This window comes from Montipora capricornis, chromosome 2 (genome assembly GCF_036669925.1).
Source record: "Montipora capricornis isolate CH-2021 chromosome 2, ASM3666992v2, whole genome shotgun sequence".
Classification (NCBI taxonomy): domain Eukaryota; kingdom Metazoa; phylum Cnidaria; class Anthozoa; order Scleractinia; family Acroporidae; genus Montipora; species Montipora capricornis.
In genome coordinates this window covers 49707009-49724508 of record NC_090884.1, presented here as the reverse complement: position 1 = coordinate 49724508, position 17500 = coordinate 49707009, and the positions used below count along the sequence as shown (strand labels likewise).

The window sequence follows — 17500 nt, the reverse complement described above, 5'->3', positions numbered from 1 at the left end:
ACCTACGCTTCGATTTAATTTCTGCACAGTATTCCCAGTCTGTGCCCCAGCTCTTCGTACAGTTGACCCTTGTTTAAATAAAGTTCATCAAATGAAACATAAAAAGCCAAAACAGATAAATAAGGGCCGATTTACACGGTACCATTTTTGTCGCATGCGACAACGGCTTACGCCAGGCTCACGACATGATTTACAATTGTTGTGTACGTCAAGAAAAATGTCGTAGCATTTTAAAACATGTTTTAAAATGCTACGACAATCGTAAGTCATGTCTTAGGCCTGTCGTGAGCTTGTCGCATGCGACAAAAATCGCACCGTGTATATCGGCCCTAAAACATGTTTTAACGCTGCGACAATCGTAAGTCATGTCGTAAGCCTGTCGTGAGCTTGTCGCATGCGACAAAAATCGTACCCTGTAAATCGGCCCTAAGAGAGAATACGATACCCTCGGCACTGAATAAATGAATGATACTCTACAGAGGGGATTCTGCAAACAGAACAAATAACGGTTGCAGAAGATGCCGGCCTTTCGTCCCGGTCTGTAATCATCTTTGGAAGAACCGTCACAAAAGTAGGTTGAGTTGCAAAACCACCGTGAAACTAACTATATCCAGTGCCAGTGCCTGAATTTTCATTCTAAGTGACTTTTTTTAATCACTTACTTGATTTTCAGCGTTGGATAAATTCGACGCTTGCTGTGCCAGGGCCAGCCCACGTGTTGCATTTTCAAGAGTATCTTGAAGGGAAGCGTTAATCTCTTGGGTGTACTTTATTGCGTTCCAGCTAGTGAAGTTATACATGATCGCTCTATGCAGTGATTGATTGGCTAACCGTTGAGCTTCACTGGAATTTGCTTCAAAATTTTGTAGAATCTGCAGCATTTCGTTTGCGTCCGTTAAAGTCTTTGTGGCAAGCTGCACAGCGTTATAACCATCTGTTCTGGCCCTGCGTGCTTCGCCAAGAATAGCTTGTACCTGCCATTGAGCGTTCCTAACACGATAAGTCAACCTTTTCGTGTCATCCATAGCTTGCTGAATTTGAAAGGTTAAATTCTGATACCTCATAGTGATATTCTGAGTCTCTGACACTATATCCTGGGCTCTTGTACTTGCATTTTCAATCGCTGTCACGATTCTCCTCATGGCATCCCAGTTTTTGGCAGGATCTAATGACATTACCTCTGACAAAGTCTCATTTGCTTGTGCCAGAACGTTGGAAGCATTCACGTGGAGAGCATAACTCGTGGAGTTCATTTTTTCGGCCAAAGTTTGTATACTATCAACACGGTTTTTCAGATGTTTGAGGTCTTTATCGAGTTTCTTCTGCTCAAACGTTGCATTTTCAGCTACAAATTGTGCATTGTATATCTTCTCTTCGGCCTCGTCTACCTTAACTTGTATCTCAAACGAAGTAGCATTCGTGCGATTCGCTTCTGATGTGAAATTCATCGCTAGCTCACTAAACCATGGCACCAAATCAATGAGTTCCTCGACCATGGACTTGGCCTCTCTTAGAGAAAGACTTATGGACATATTCAGCACATTATGACTATGACGAACAGCATCACGAATTAGAGAAATGAGGCTCTGTATAGTACTTCTATTGGCAAGAGTAGAGGGCAAGTCTGTTGATAGTTCATTCAAATCAGGAACAAGTTCATGTGTTAAGACGCGTTCCAGATGATTTAGAGTCTCGTTAAGTCCTTTTATCTCCTCCGTGAGATTCTTCTCAATCTCCCGAGCCTCTTTTGCTTCAGTTAAGAAACCAAGTGCACGGTTTTCAGCTTCCGAGAGTCTCTCAGCGAATGAGACGTCGCCAATGTTACCATTTCGTAGACGGTCTATTGTATCTTCCAGTGTGGTTGCGCTGCCTCGAAGCTGTTCCACTTCTTCGTAAACCAGGCGATAACACTCAGGGCAGTCTGGGAAGAAAGCACATTTGAATAGCCTTGAATTAATATTATTAATTAACTGAAGTTCTCCTTGGTTTTCTCGCCTAGGATAACCTAGCAACGGACCCGGCAACGGATTCCCACAGTTGATGTGATCAATCAGATAAGGTCAGATTACATCATTGTAAAAACCGAGAGGAGCTCATGGCTTGGAGCCAAGTATTCCTACATCTCCCCTTGAAGAGGTAGTTTTCTCATCCGTCTACATTTAGAACAGCTTTCCTGCCAAATATTGTGCCTTTTAAACAATTAACGCACAAAAGCACCCCTCATGTCACAAATGCATAAATTAAACTAGAAAGAGAGACAGATGACAGAAATCAAAAAATTAATTCGGGTCTGAGAAAACGATAACTGGAGTGTGGGAAACAGTTGTTTGCTCTCAGGGTTTAACTAATGACACCGCAAGGAACTGGGTCAAACAGTTGTGGGTTGTGGTAACACTTGTACAGGATATGTACGGTGGCCCACAACTGTCACAGCAAAACCAAATGCTCACAGCAAATTCAAATCACTCCCAACAAATTTAAATTACTCACAGCATTTTCAAATCACTCATAGCAAATCACAAATCGCCCACAGCAAATTCAAATCACCCACAGCAAATCACTCACAACAAATTAAAAATTATTGACAATCCTTGCCGTCGTCAGTCACCTACAGTTAGCGGTGCAAGACGTCAAAGACTATTTTTCACACATGAACCCGCTACCTGCGAATCGCACGCCATTAAACGGGGACATTGTTTTTGACTGCGTTTAACCCATTCACACCTCAAACACCCTAGGACCCCCCCCCTCCCCTCCCCCCAATTAATTGACGAGTAAAATCGTCTGGCGTTAGACAGAGTAAAATTTATCAAGTGTGACTCTCAGGGGTCAATGGGTTAAGTAGCTTTTCAGTGATTTTTCTTCTACCTCAACGAACGAGAACCATGTTTTGTTTTCACTGTAAGTCTACCGTTGCTGAAGGTTCCGATTACTGCTCCAGCTGTGGACAAAGTAAGTTTTTACCTCGCCGTTTTGAATTGCACCTTAAAAGGAAATATGGTGTCAAAATGGCTAGGGAGAACTTACTTTGTCCACAGCTGGAGCAGTAATTGGAACCTTGAGCAACGGTAGACATGATTCACGTTCGTTGAGGTAGAAGAAAAAGCTACTTAACCCATTGACCCCTGAGAGTGACACTCAGTCTAACGCCAGACGATTTTACTCGTCAATGGGGGGGAGGGGGGGGGGGGGGGTGGGGCGTCCTAGGGTGTTTGAGGTGTGAATGGGTTAAACTTAGTCAAAAACAATGTCCCCGTTAATGGTATGCGATTCGCAGGTAGCGGGTTCTTGTGTGAAAAATATTCTTTCACGTCCTGCACCGCTGGCCGGAGGTGACTAAGACGCCAAGGATGGTCAATAATTTTTAATTTGTTGTGAGTGATTTGTAATTGCTGTGAGTGATTTGTAATTGCTGTGAGTGATTTGTAATTGCTTTGAGTGATTTGAATTTGCTGCAGGTGATTTGAATTTGCCGTGAGCATTTTGGTTTTGATGTGACAGTTGTGGGCCACCGTAAATATGCGCTTCTTCCCCACTTTGCCAACTCGGTCCCAAATACTTAGGATATTCCCAGTTACTGACTGCCATTCTCGTAGAGGCTCTAGTGAAAACGCATATCGGTTCTTTAATACAAGTTGTGCTCTCATTCTTTTGGTTGTCTTAGGCTTCACCATTTCATGAGACATTGACGCGATCCATTGAGTTACAATTTCTGGAATGTCTGGTACAGAAAGGAATGAAACGGTATTTTTTCAAAACAGTCGTTTCGAAACTTTTGGTTAGCCTACCGAGGTTGTCCATTTTCCGGAAAATGAGAAATTTCAGAATTGTCTGGTCCATCGGTCATTTCAATTCATTTCGACGAGATGTTCGGCTCCCCCCGGGCCCGGGGGGGAGGAATCCCAGAAAAATTGGGTAGGGGTGTGCGGCCCGCTTCCCAAAACCCTTACCATATTTATGACCAAAATCTGCGATTTCCCTACCATATTTATGACCTGACCAAACATTTGATACCAATTTATGACCTGACCCTTAAATCAATACCATGGTGCAGACCTGCCTTATAATTATTTCCCTAGTTCAGACCAATGTTAAAGGCAATGTTTATCTGCTTTTATTAGTTAGGTTACATGATAAAGAAGGAGCTTCTAAAGACTAGAGTGCAAAAATGGATACCCTATTTATGACCAAAATGGCGGAAAATTGGCCAAAATCGATACCCTATTTATGACCAAAACGGCTGAAAAACCCTGCCCTTTGGCTTTTGGGGCCGCACATACCTACATGTATATATAGGAATTTGAAGCGAGCGGGCATGGGGCGACACCGGTTCATCCGTTAAACAAACGAAAATTTCGGATATGTTGGTTCAATGGGTCGTGCCTGTTAAAACGTGATCTCACGGCATTTCAAATGAACTTGGACGTAAAGTACTCTTCCGGGACTTACCGACACATCCTCTGCTTGTATTGTACGCATTTTCATGGCATCGATCACACTGTCTTCCACCAATTTTTGGCTTGCAGGTGCATGTACCAGATGTCTTATTGCACACACTGCTGTTACCATACATCGTATTGGGAAGCACACAATCGCATTCTTGTAAAAAAATATACTACATTAGCCCTGTGTCATGAATACGGCCAACCCGTAATAAATGGAACGCGTAAGGTATCATAAAATGAAAGATAGAAGTGATCTACATGTATCTTAGAGACGTGTTAAGTGGTAGTTCTGGTTTGCCATTAGTGCCAGACTATACTGTTCAGAACCACTGCAAAGGAAAAGTAATGAGGGATTTAGAACTTCTCATAGAGAACTGCTTCCCAAAACAAAGGTATCGTGGTTGATTTCAAATAAGATGGATAACCTCCCTCATAGAGGTTACTATGCTACGATACATTTGTAAAAACTGTGAATAACATTGAAGGATACTCTAGGTAATACAAGTCACCGTGAGGCAGTGTGAGGGGGCTTGAAGAGTCGCCAAAACGGTTAATAATAATAATAATAATAATAATAATAATAATTGAATCATTTATTGTTGAAATGTCATTACCTTGACAGCCACCCGACGAAGGAGTCAGTCCGAAGAATTCATGTCTACAAAGTGTACAGTCAGTGGTGTTATCCACCCCTTGCTGACACCTCTCACAGTGTTCACCCTCGGAGCCTGTGCGACAGTTATAGCAAGTTCCATTTTCTGGATGGCAATCAGCAGATCGACCAGAGCAAGAACAAAGAACACATGGAGTCCATGGGGTTGGAAAGCTTCTGGGTTTTGTACGAGTATACCCTGTTGAGGTGATGAAATTAACAAACTAAGTAAAAAAGTGTGTGTTTTTCCCTTTAATAGTGATGATGATGATGACGATGATCAATTGTATCTTTCCCAATAGTGTTAAGTGTCCAGCTTATTTGACTTATTTATCTGATCACAAGAGCTTTACTACTTGAGGAGACTATAGAATCAACTCAAATAACATGAAATAAAGCAAATCAAATAAAATGTTGGGTTTTTGTTATGAGAAGAGAAAACTTGAGTACCTGGAGAAAAACCAAGCGTTGCAGATGAGTAGAGAACCAACAAACTCAACCCACGTGATGTTGAGTCGGAGCAAAAACCTGGGCCACATTGTTGGAAGGCATGTGCTCCCAGCACTGCACCAACCCTGCTCCCAATGATTGAAAATGTAATTACTGTACACACCTTTTAGGGATCTTCTACTTGATTACCCATACTTGAGTTCTCTTTTTTGTGGGGAGGGATGCCAGAATGCTGAAGGGAAGGTGCTTACGGTGAAGAAAATCACAACTGAACTTTACGCAAATCCCAGTTTTAAAATGTCTAAATAATTATGTATTTTCTTCTCTCTTTCTTACTTCTCCTGCATCAAGGGATGATCTCAAAAGAAACTAGGGAGCTTTGTTAAAGTGCTACTATGATCAAATTTTTATCCCTGAATTTTTAGGCTTATCACATAGAATTCAGAGAAAGATTAAAAATGCCGTTTACCGTTTGGAAATATCTGCATTGGTTCCAGAGATACTTTAAGTTGAAAAATGTGTAAAATATGCAAATGAGAGGACTGATGACGTCATTCACTCAACCCAATATAACATCGAGTAAAAAAAATAGCGCTATCTCAGTCAGTTTGAAGAAGAAACCATTGAAACTTGGTAGGCTAATAGTTCTACAGGCAACTCACCTATGGTTATAAAGAAATTGGTTCCCATGGCAAGTCACTGTTTTCCAGTCCCCTCCAACCTGATTTCAATATTTTTGGTGATCTTAAGCTAGAAAAACATTTAACAAGGCCACAAACTCGACCTAACATATCTATATGCTTGCAGGATCATGCAGATGAGGCACCATTGGCAAATGTCAAAATAGAACGCCAAAGGTGGCAAGCAAAGCCTATAATATCAGGGAGTTCTGGAACCTAATATGTTGCCATGGTAACAAAACTGGTATGCTAGAATCTTACTGCAAAGAATCAAGCACTTCTGATAAAAATTGGCCGAGATATCCTTTAATTCTATTTGATCAATATTCGGTTGAGTTTATGACATCATCACCTGGCTAATTTGCATAATTATTTAAAAAATTGAATATCTGTGGAACAAAAAGAGATATTTAAAAATAGTAAACAGCATTCTTCTCGTACAGACTACATGTTCATATCTTAAAATGGCTTAGACAGGAAAGATGTGAATTTGTCATAGTAGCACTTTAAAGAGCAGTGAAGCACATCCTGTCCGTGCAAGTTAATTTAGATCCTTAAACTTATTACCTGAATTACAAAATCCACATGATTGCTCTGTGTAGTTATTTGGACATGTGCAGTTTTCAACAAAACCCACTTCTTCACCAACACCTTTTGTAGCAGTTACCAGCTTTACATCTATGCTTACAGCACCAAAAGACATAAAACTCCCATGTAATTGCACAGACTCTATGTCCACCAAGATTCTTTGGAGTTCAAAGGCTGTCAAGTTGTTCAGAGTGTAATGCTCGTGCAGTTGAGAGTAGTACTCCTTGTTTGATGTTGAAGGTGGAGGTGTAATGTTAAAAGATGCTTCATTGAGATTTCGTCCTTTCAGAGTTAAATTCCAAGCTGCAAGTAGACTGTCATTAAGGCTGCTGTAATTCATGGTTAGCATGAAGAGCTGGGTATAAGAAGGAAGTTGGTTTCCCTTGAATGGGTTTTGAAATGTCAATTTTGCAAAGGTGCCAGCTGTAAAGTTAATTTGTAAACCTTCCCCCAAAGTTTTAAATAAGATCCCTTCTGGAGACTTGTTAATTTGAAAATTATCATTTGGGGTGAAATTTGCTTGGATGTGAGACCTCACAAAACCTTGGGCAGAAGAGCAGCGGCTTGACCTGCCGTAGCAGAAACAAGGGGAACAACCATCAGGATTGTATGGATCACTATTGTGTGTCCCATTCTTGCACCTCTCACATTTGTGGCCTTCTGCATTTGCTTTGCACTGACAGATACCCATGCTTTGGTCACACTGAAGAGAACTTGACCCTCCTTCATTGCAGTTACAAGCCCTACAAAGGACACAGCAAAATTTCTTAGTAACTTATGTTCAGTTAACAACTGCCTCACAAAGTGGAGGTTGGGTGCCTGAGACATCCAGGAGCTTCCACTATTGGCAGCCAGCTCCCAGTTGGAGACTGCTCCCATAGCTGGCAAATCCAGGCAACCCAGCCATGAGCCCCCACGCGGAAGGAGAAAAGCAGGCACTGGTCACACTGATAAAACAGTGGAAAGAAAGGGGGGGAGACAGCCTCCAAGGAGTCCCCACGCTCAGGAAAACGCTAACACTCAGAAAACGTTGACTAAAATGCCAACAAAACTGCTACAACGCCCTATGGACCAAGAACACGAAGAATCCTGGCACATGCGCATATCTAACAAACCGCTGACCGCGAAGGTAAAACTTGTGCTCTTAGTTGTCAACTCTGTTAAATTGCATTTAACAGCATTATATGCGTACATATAACAAAGTCCTGCATCCTTAAAAAAAGTAACCGTTTAAATCGTATTGGTCAGATATGCCTATGTTAAAAATGTACAGTGCAGATGGAAGTCCATCTTTGCCCACCTAGTACCACTGTGTGCACAAACAAATAAAACAAGCCACGTCTGAGATCATCTGTACTTACTGACATCCCTCTGAAGTGAAGTTGAAAAAGTTCTCACGGCACATGTCACACTTTTTACCACTGGTGCTGTTCTTGCACGGGCAAACTCCACTGGTGTCGTCACACTGAAGATCTGCTGAACCACTGGTATTGCACCTACATTCAACACATCCCTTCCCAGTGCGAAAGCCAAAGTAACTTGCATTGCACCTGCCACAAGTTCTTGTCACCACGCCAGGCTTACACAGACACTGGCCAGTGACAGGATGACAAACCAAATCTGTTGATCCCACATCACTGCAGTCACAAGCTGAAAAAGAGTAAACCATTTTTGTTTGTTGGAAATGATCATTTCCCTTTCTGAGGAGGTTAAAACTGACAAAATGTCACTTCATAGAAGATACTGTCAATTTTTTGTGGAACACTGCATTAGCCAAACGAATGCACATTCCTGTACATGTAACTGTATTAAAGTTTTAGTTCTGAAATGCCAATGTATATAGGTCCGTTTGAGAATGCAGAAGATGTTCAAATACAACTGCGATCTTTATGATATAACACTAGGATGCAGTGGATTCAAACGAAAAGTCCAACATTTCATTTGTTTTCATTATGGCCAAAATGGAACTAGAGCAACAACATGTCATGGTGTGTGTTGTCTGTCCCCTACAAAGCATTATCAGTTACCAGATTTTAGAGGTTAGAACTTGGGCCTTTCGGCTGCCTGACAGTTTCTGATATAACTTTGGAGAAGTTGAAATGTTTGAGGTTTCAGCTTAAGTACAGGCAATATTTGGTTCAGGGGAAAAGGTGCTTGAGGAATGATTGCTCAATGTCCTGAAAGATAACTCTTCTTCGCTTTACCAAAATTTGGAAGCAGTTATGTTCAACAAGTCACACACAGGAGCAGGCATGACTCAGTTGGTTAGTGCGTGGCTTTTGGAGCAAGGGCTCCCTACTTCAATGTCTGTTTTGACTTTCCTCTGATCCATGTAGCTAGAGCTTCAAATACCCCTAAAATGGAGCACTGACAGCAGGAGAGGGGGTTAAGGGTGCACCATTGGCTTCCATTGATATCAGCCTCATAGCGGAAGGAACTACCAGTGACTTAAATTATCTTTATTAACACAGTGCAGATGTGGATGGGAAGAGGTATTAATTTTTTCTGTTAAGATTCCCATCATTTCAAGTTGATGTGCTAAAATCTAAAATGAATGAAATAGCTATTATCTTTGGAAATGGACTTGAATATGTTGCTACCCTTTGTCTCCCTCCCAATGCAAATATAGAGAGCCTGGTTGCAGGCTAGGAGTCTATAGTATAAGACGGTACCTGTACATCCACTGTCAGTAAAGTTAAAATACCCTGGCAAACAACGGTCACATGAAAGTCCAGTTACTCCAGGCTTGCAGTGGCACTGGCCTCCCAACTGCATACACGTTGTGCCATTCTCAGTTCCTGTGCTGTTACAAGAACAAGCTGGAACAAAAACAATCTTTTTCAGCTGGTTTAAAACCAAGACAAACAGTTAAAGTGGTCACTTCATGCTCCCCTTGTTACAAATTAATTCAAGCATGACTGATAATCCAGGCGAGCCATCCACAGACCAAAAAACAAGGAGGGATTACCCTTGAAAAGTATTTCCAAGGGAAAAAAAAGTAACTGGGGATGTTAATAAAAAGAAGAATGACAAACAACATCATAACATATTTACAGGAAATATTTACTGTTATGGGCTTCTTTATTGCACAAATCGCCACAGAACTCTGTGAGCATCCACAGGTCATGGAATGGCAAATCATCCACAAGTGCATACGTATTTCATACCTTTTTTCATCTCTCCTACAACAGCCTAAACCTAACCTGAAATAAATTTTGGAATTGAACTTGATTGCACTAAAAATTTACACCTTTGGCCGTGGTGCGTATGATTGTTTATCATTCAATTTGCTGATTTCAAAAGGAGTTCTGTTTCCAAGGAATTTAATAACCCCTGAATAAATACTTACGCAAGGCACCGTCAAAAACTTCTGCCATAACTGAGAAGGTAACATTATCACAGACTTTTGGATTATTTGATAACCCAGGAATTGTGGTGGAGGTGTTCCAGCAGGCTTCAATCTGGTTGAAAGTCATCCCATGGACCTCACCAAGACTTTGAGCTGTCACATAAACGCTTGTGTGTGATATGTCGGGTAGCAAGATCAGGGAATCAATCTCCACTGATGAATTGGCATACGATCCCTCAATGAATGCAAGCATGAAATTGTAAACTCGTCCTCTTTGAAAATAAACAGGTTCTTCAGATTTCCAGGCTAAACCAGATCCAGTTAATAGAAGTGAAATGGTGATATCTCTAATTTCATGACACTGAGAAGAGTTACAAGAACTAACAGTGAGTCTCAAGGTCTCATTGTCTTCTTTCAACTTTGAGTAGCGAAGGGCTATGTAGCTGGAGAAGCTAAAACTGAAGGATCTGTTATTGTTAAACAAGAAGGTAATATGCTGATTTTGCTCAATCTTTGCATAGCCTCTGCCAGTAAAATATTGGTTTACTCCAGTAAAGTATGACGTAGGTGTGTAATTTCCACTTGCATCTTCCGCTTCATATTTTAAGTAGTCAAGAGAAGGAACAAAAAACCCAGGAGTAGCTTCCACACAGCGTTTTCCTTCTATATGATTTCGACAAAGGCATGTTCCTATAACAAAACATAAGTGTTAATGTGATTGTTATCGAAGCTATACAACTAGTAGCATGTAGGTTTAATTATTGTAATGCTCACAAACTAACATCACCAAGCTAGCTGGTCACAAATTTTTTCCTGGTTAAAACTAAAAAAAAAAACTGGACTGAATAGAATTTTTGCAGTACAAGAAACAAACTCTATTTGTTTTTCCAAACGCAGTCACCCCCGAGAGAGGACTACATTGTAGACACAAAATTTCCCTTTGAGTCTTAGCATGAACACTACATGTATATGATATTATAACAAAAAGGTTTTGCGAATCAGGATTGGAGAGTAAGAGTATTAGGTTATCATATTATTAAGGACAACTATAAAATTAACTGTTTATGTCTACTTGAAAGGAAAGGTTGGAACCTTAAATTTTGTGACCTAATAATTGCCACCAGGCCTTTTATGGAGAAAAGTGTTGCTAAGTCGAGGAGAACAATAAGGGGACAGTATGTGCAGTTTCTTGCACAAATCAGGTGCATGTTAAAATTGTGAATGCTATACTCTTGAAAACGTTCTTTTATATACCAACCATTTTCTTTTTCACAGATTGTTTCTAGACTTCCACCATAGTCACAGTCGCACTGAAGACAGTCAGTAGTAACATTTGTTGGGAAGGAGAAGAAGCCATTTCTACACTCTGAGCAGGTACGTTGATAGATGTTGTCCTTGCATGGGCACTTGCCCGAAAATTGATTGCAGCTTAAATTTCCATTCTTTGTACCATTAGCATTACAGCCGCATTCTGCAAAATTTATGTAAAACCACATTATGGAGGCAGCATGTACTGGCTCCTTTTAAAGCACTTATGACTATTCCAGGCAGCTTATATGAATAACATTTTATTGAAAATTTTTTCCACACATATTGGCTAAGAGAAATGTAGTTTTCAGGTACCGGTAACAAAATGCCAGTGCACAAAAAAAAAGTATGTCAGTGCCAAGAGTTAACAAACCATATTAGCACCATGATTCACAATCGTGATACCCTCATTGCTCCTGCACTTCATTATGATAAGCCATCTTATAATTTTTTCTAGTGTATTATTAACAAGTAATCACCTGACTCTTCTTGTGCAATTTGGAATAATAAATTAAGCAGCTTTAAATCTTTTCAGACTACAAAATTGCACTTGCCCTATGGGCTCTGTCAACTTTGCGCATGGTCTTTCAAAATGTTTTACTTGTGCTCATTTATTCCAAATTGCACTTGAAATCATGTGAAAATGATCACAAACATTTAACTGGCAATGGATTTTTAAAATGCAACAAAAAAAAACAGACTTCCACACAAAAAAACACAGGTGTGCACTTAATATTATGGGATACTCAAGCTCCAATGCCACGCGATTGCATCTCAACAGGCATGCATTTTTCCATAGGGGGTTTCCTAATGGGAAACCAAACATTTACCAGGGCAACCAAATTTATGGGTTTAGTCGCCCAGCTTTTGAAACAGGGACAACCTGGAATATATTTAATTTTGAGCACAGCTGTAGATGGGCATAATGTTGCAGGTGATTTCAGTGGCTCTCAGGCTCCACCTTAACTGAAGACTTAAAGACCAAGTAATTACTACTTACCTCGGCAGTCACCTTTGGGAGAAAGATCAAAACCCCAGAAAGTATCTTCACATTGGCCACATTGTCGACCAGTCACATTCTGCTTACACTCACACTGTCCTGTTGTTTGATTGCAGGTGCCATTGTTTGTGATACCAAACATGACGCAATTGCAGGCTACGTTAAAGCAGAGATCAAAGCAATAATCAGTTAGAAACAATAAAAAACATGCTCTTTTTCCTTTTCACTACTGTCAACTGATGCCAACATAACTCTTGCAAACATTGATAGCCCTACATGTATCAGTATCAGGCCTGGTTAACCAATGGTTCCTTTAGTGGATCACAAACCAACCAGTAACAGATTTTTCTGACACATGAATGGCACTAACTTGTAATTGGTATTTAGGTGTCATTAATTGAGCAGCTGAGTAATGGACAGGATTTACATGTATCACCTTGCAGACTCTTATTGGAAGGATTGACATAATTATTGAGTGGACATAGACATTGTTTAACCAGGGGTTTCATTAAGTTTTAACGTAGAAGGGACCTAATGTGATAGAGTAAGCGTGCACCCCTGGCCTTACACAAAGTACCTGTAGTCTGGCTTTTGATCTTGAGACCTCCTTTGAACAAAGGTGGGTACTGTACTCAGCGTAGATGGGTGCTAGTACCCAGTTCCCAGCTTCTAATAAGACCTCTGGGCCCGGTTGTTCGAAAGCCGATTAAGTTAATCCAGGATTAGCGTAAACTTTTGTTTCATGTTGTCAACTTTTTGGTGAAAGTTTCTTTTGCTTATTTTTGTTTTTCAAGATTGACTTGTTCTAATGTAAAGTTTTGCCGAATAGCAGCGTTGAACAGCATTTGGGAGCAGAGAAATAAACTCCTTGAATAATTATAAAATCTGAGATTACATGTAGCATTAATCGGCTTTTGAACAACCGGGCCCTGGTTAACACTTATTCTCCTGAAATGGTTCCCATAATAAAGTAAAATAATTGTGTGGCATTAGAGAGTAATTAAATCCACAAATGTGACTTTTGCAATTAGGAGGGAACAGATTAAGACATAACATAATAATCAACTAAAATTGCCCCCAAAACACACTCACAGGAGCAGCTTGCAGGTTTTAGAGCAACCTAATAATTGTTTTGAATGTTTGAAAAGAAATACTTACACAAACAAACTGCAGGGTCATCAAGGGGCTTACTCATGTTGCGATAGAATGTGTCAAGACACTTCTCACAGAAAAGACCAGTGGTGTTGTGCTCACAGTTGTCACACACCCCATGATCCAGAGTCTTGTTATAATGACAGCTACTAGCATGCTTGTAACACTGGCACTCTAAGAAAAAGAAAGACAGATGTGAGTGACAGACTTGCAACAATCCAGAAACTGAATGCACACACCTTTTGCTGTTCATTCTTACATGTTTATCATTGACAGTTGCATGTACTCCCACTAGCACCAAAATAAACTTCATTCTTAAAGTGAAAATAAACCAATAACATTTGCTTTTGTTGCCAATTTGGCATTAGAATTACCGGTAACTTTAGTTTAGTTTTTAATTTCCATAATTCATAATTGGCTCATGGGCATTATGATGCAATAATTCTCAAGCAATAAACCAATCAGAGTGCTTGATATAATGGAAATGAGCGCTAGTCATACAATCTAAATGTAAATGTGCGCTTAGTTGACCGCTCCCTACAAGGGCTTTTCAGGATCAACCAGCTCAACGGGATCGGACCGAATGCATGTGAAGGCGCCCATGGCTGCCGCCATACGATCCCTGTGTGATCTCGGAGCACCGCAAACCCAGCCAGATGTAATTGACTGGGAGTCGATTTTGAGGAGGGAGGAAAACCGGAGTACCCGGAGAAAACCTAATAATAACAATAGACAATAATGTTGTCTGGGAAACTATTATAAAACAAAGTGAAAGGAGAATCTGTGAAAATTTAAAGCATCAAGTGTCATGATGTCTAAAAGATTTTTGTGAGCTGTATTAGTTTATTAATTTCTTAATTTATATATTTAATTTCCTCCAATCCACAATACAATAAACATAAATGCCAAGACAGAGATTGCAGAGTACAAAACATAAGTTCATGATGACAAATTACACGGAAAGGAGAGGGGCACATCAAGTAAACTACATGTAATATTGTGCCCCTTTGCAAAATAAATTAATCATTTTTATGCATTAAGTTCTAAAAGCTATTTTTTATCATTACAATAAAAAAAAAACAAAGTAAAAAATAACCAAGCAATTGATGACTGGAAATAAATAATAATTATTGAAAACTGGACAGCGAAAAAAATATTAATAAATACTAATTCATTAATACTGAGCAACATAGCAATGTTTAAGTGCCTTTTTGAATAAAATTTTTACATGGTTTCTAGAGAATTTCCAATGGAATGTCATTCCAAGTATCTGCCAATAACACATATATGAAAGAAGAGTTAATTAGGACGTGAAGGAATAAACAAGCTTGAAGTGGAGAACACATGTGACTGGGGCGTAACTGTGCAAAAACAGTAAAAATGTATGTACTGAATGTACAGAGTGAGCAAAGCTATCCACATAATTATAAAGACTTCAACCCAATAACATCAACAGAGATTAGAGCGGTTTTCAAATGAGTGTCGTAAAACCAAAACCAAAGTAATTACTTTAGCCAATAAAAAAGGACGAAGACAATCCAGTAAACCAATCAAAACTGGAAGCAATTACACGTAGCCGACACAAAGCGCGGGAAAATGTGTACGCGCGAGCCACGATTGGTTTTGGTTTCACTTCTGATTGGTTGAAAAAGTGGCACGAGAACTTTGAACCAATCATTGAGTGAAGTGATGCAAAACCAAAGTAATTCGCTAATTACGTTCGACACTCAATTGAAAACCACTCAAAATGGAATTGAAATTCCTGAAGCATGGATACCAACAACCAAGAAAAATGACAGGATATCAGTACAGCAACGAACTTCCATAGGGAACATCATTCTTAATTGTCACGAACTACAACAAAACATCGCAATCTACAACGTAATTTAAGGACGCGTTCGATTGACTGTATTCCGGAATAGGAATACACGGAATAGAAGTTAGAAATCCTTGGTTTTTATGGAGATTCACATTAGAATTGTCAAACACCTGCTAAAAGGCTATTTTAAACGTATCTTTATTATCCTTGTTGCTTCAAAACGCCAGACAAACCGTTTTAAATCATCACTCCACGGATTCTTATTCCGGAATAGTGTCAATCGAATGCACCCTAAGTGACTACACCGTGAGACAAATGATCATAGGTCTTATTATTTATGTACAATAATCATTTTGCCGGAACACTTGCACTTATCTTGCATTTTCTGTTTATTACTTACAGAGTTCATAATGATAATAAAAATGATTTGTGACTTCAGCTGTGATCAGAACAACCTGTGAGGAGGTGGTATTCAAACTCTGTAGTCATATAAATTATGCTTATAAAACTCTGCCCCAGACCTGGAACTTAGAGAATAGCGTGTTCTGGAGGATTAGGGTGGTCCCATTGACTGTGGAGGCCTCAGTACATTCCTCCCAACACATCTGGAATCCCAAGATCTTTAAAAAACTCTCCAACCAACCAACACACACCCAAACAGGCTTTTACTCCGTGTAGAAGACGCACATGACGTAACAAAAGCTTTAGGGATTTAGAATTCTGATTAGGTATTGTTTCACGATTTTTGTTCTATTGTTTTACGTCATGTGTGTCTTTCTACACAAAGTAAAAGCCCCCAAACAACCAACCACCAATGACACAATTTTCATTCAAAGTATCCAGTTATTGTATTAATTATTAGAAATAGTTGTAATGATAAGTTTTTAGTTCTTTTTGTAATTACCGGTAATTGCTATTTGTCATCAGTATTTTTGCCCATACACATATTTCTTAGATTAAATTAGATAGGAACACGACTAATTTGAAAACCAATTTTATGTTGAAATTACTACTGTGTATAAGTAAAGTTAATTCACTCATGCAATTCAGCATACGTTATTACATTTTGTATATTCTGAGTACTCATACATCATTATGTCACTGTCCTTTTTTTATAATTATTATTACTTGTTTGCAGTGTAGTTATTCCTTGGCAAATTCCTATCCAACTTGAGGATTATTAAATACGAATGAATGAATTGCATGATCATTATATCATCAACTTATTTACTCCACTAGTATCCCAGACAACCAAAATTGATTCAGTCACTAAGAAAACACCTTTTTCTCGGCCGACGAAAGAGTTTTACCTCAAGTTTTCATTTAAGCAATGCATAACAGTTAAAGTACGGTCGTTTTAAAGCATTTTAAGCATTCAGAGAGCAACATCGAGCAATAGTCAGGTGACGGTTTCATCGGAATTCCATCATCGTCAAGACTTGAATTCCTTGGTTCTTGGCTAATTACATAGATGTTTGTACTTCCGTTCAGAGTTGCAATACATGACAAATAAGTATAAACACTGCATAGAAATCAGCAGTTGAAAAAATTTCTCCCAGCGTTCAACGTTAACATTTTCGTAAAATATTAAAGCGTCACTAAGCGACAGACAATTGGCAAAAGTGTCACGGTATGTGTTCGAATAAACGTGGTGAGTTTTGGTTTTGTCATGACAATCATCGAACGCTCATAGGCACTGAGTTCTTCTCGTACAAGAGATCCTAGCTAAGGCGCAAACGTTTGTTATTTTGGAGACTTGATCATGATCTGACGTCCTGCATATACGAAAGGCAAATTTAATCAGTGTAGTATCGAAAGATGTGAATATTATAAAGATGAAAAAAAATACCGCTGGACCAGCAGCTGATTACAGAGCTTCTTTGCGCAAAAATTAGCATGAATTTAAAATAATTCCCGATTTTTTCGGTATAAGATAAAATGAGAATGATTGCATACCACAAGGTTAACAGCCAAAAGCTCAGCTGAAGAATATATGTTTGTATGATATACTTATTAAACAAGTTTCAATATACATAATGATTTTACGTTTAACTGTT

At 39.4% G+C, this 17500-nt stretch overlaps 1 protein-coding gene and 1 long non-coding RNA gene across 3 annotated transcripts in view; one reads left to right on the top strand and one right to left on the bottom strand.

Annotated features, from left to right (window-relative positions):
• LOC138025767 (laminin subunit beta-4-like) overlaps nucleotides 1–17500 on the bottom strand; it is a 21503-nt gene that overhangs the window by 2816 nt on the left and 1187 nt on the right. The window contains exons 2-11 of the mRNA XM_068872932.1: nucleotides 13631–13798; nucleotides 12473–12628; nucleotides 11423–11635; nucleotides 10165–10854; nucleotides 9488–9634; nucleotides 8177–8465; nucleotides 6795–7558; nucleotides 5060–5296; nucleotides 4450–4599; nucleotides 663–1921 (exon numbers count right to left, since the gene is read on the bottom strand). Of these exons, the coding sequence (XP_068729033.1) occupies nucleotides 663–1921; nucleotides 4450–4599; nucleotides 5060–5296; nucleotides 6795–7558; nucleotides 8177–8465; nucleotides 9488–9634; nucleotides 10165–10854; nucleotides 11423–11635; nucleotides 12473–12628; nucleotides 13631–13798 (4073 nt within the window). The remainder of the gene's footprint in view (nucleotides 1–662; nucleotides 1922–4449; nucleotides 4600–5059; nucleotides 5297–6794; nucleotides 7559–8176; nucleotides 8466–9487; nucleotides 9635–10164; nucleotides 10855–11422; nucleotides 11636–12472; nucleotides 12629–13630; nucleotides 13799–17500) is intronic.
• On the top strand, nucleotides 5166–13593 carry LOC138025848 (uncharacterized). 2 transcript variants are annotated; one of them, XR_011127179.1, is made up of 4 exons: nucleotides 5190–5304; nucleotides 7499–7944; nucleotides 11440–11538; nucleotides 12589–13593. It is a non-coding gene; the product is annotated as an uncharacterized lncRNA (long non-coding RNA). The 2 variants fall into 2 exon arrangements; XR_011127178.1 differs by lacking the exon at nucleotides 7499–7944 and having other exon boundaries at nucleotides 5166–5304.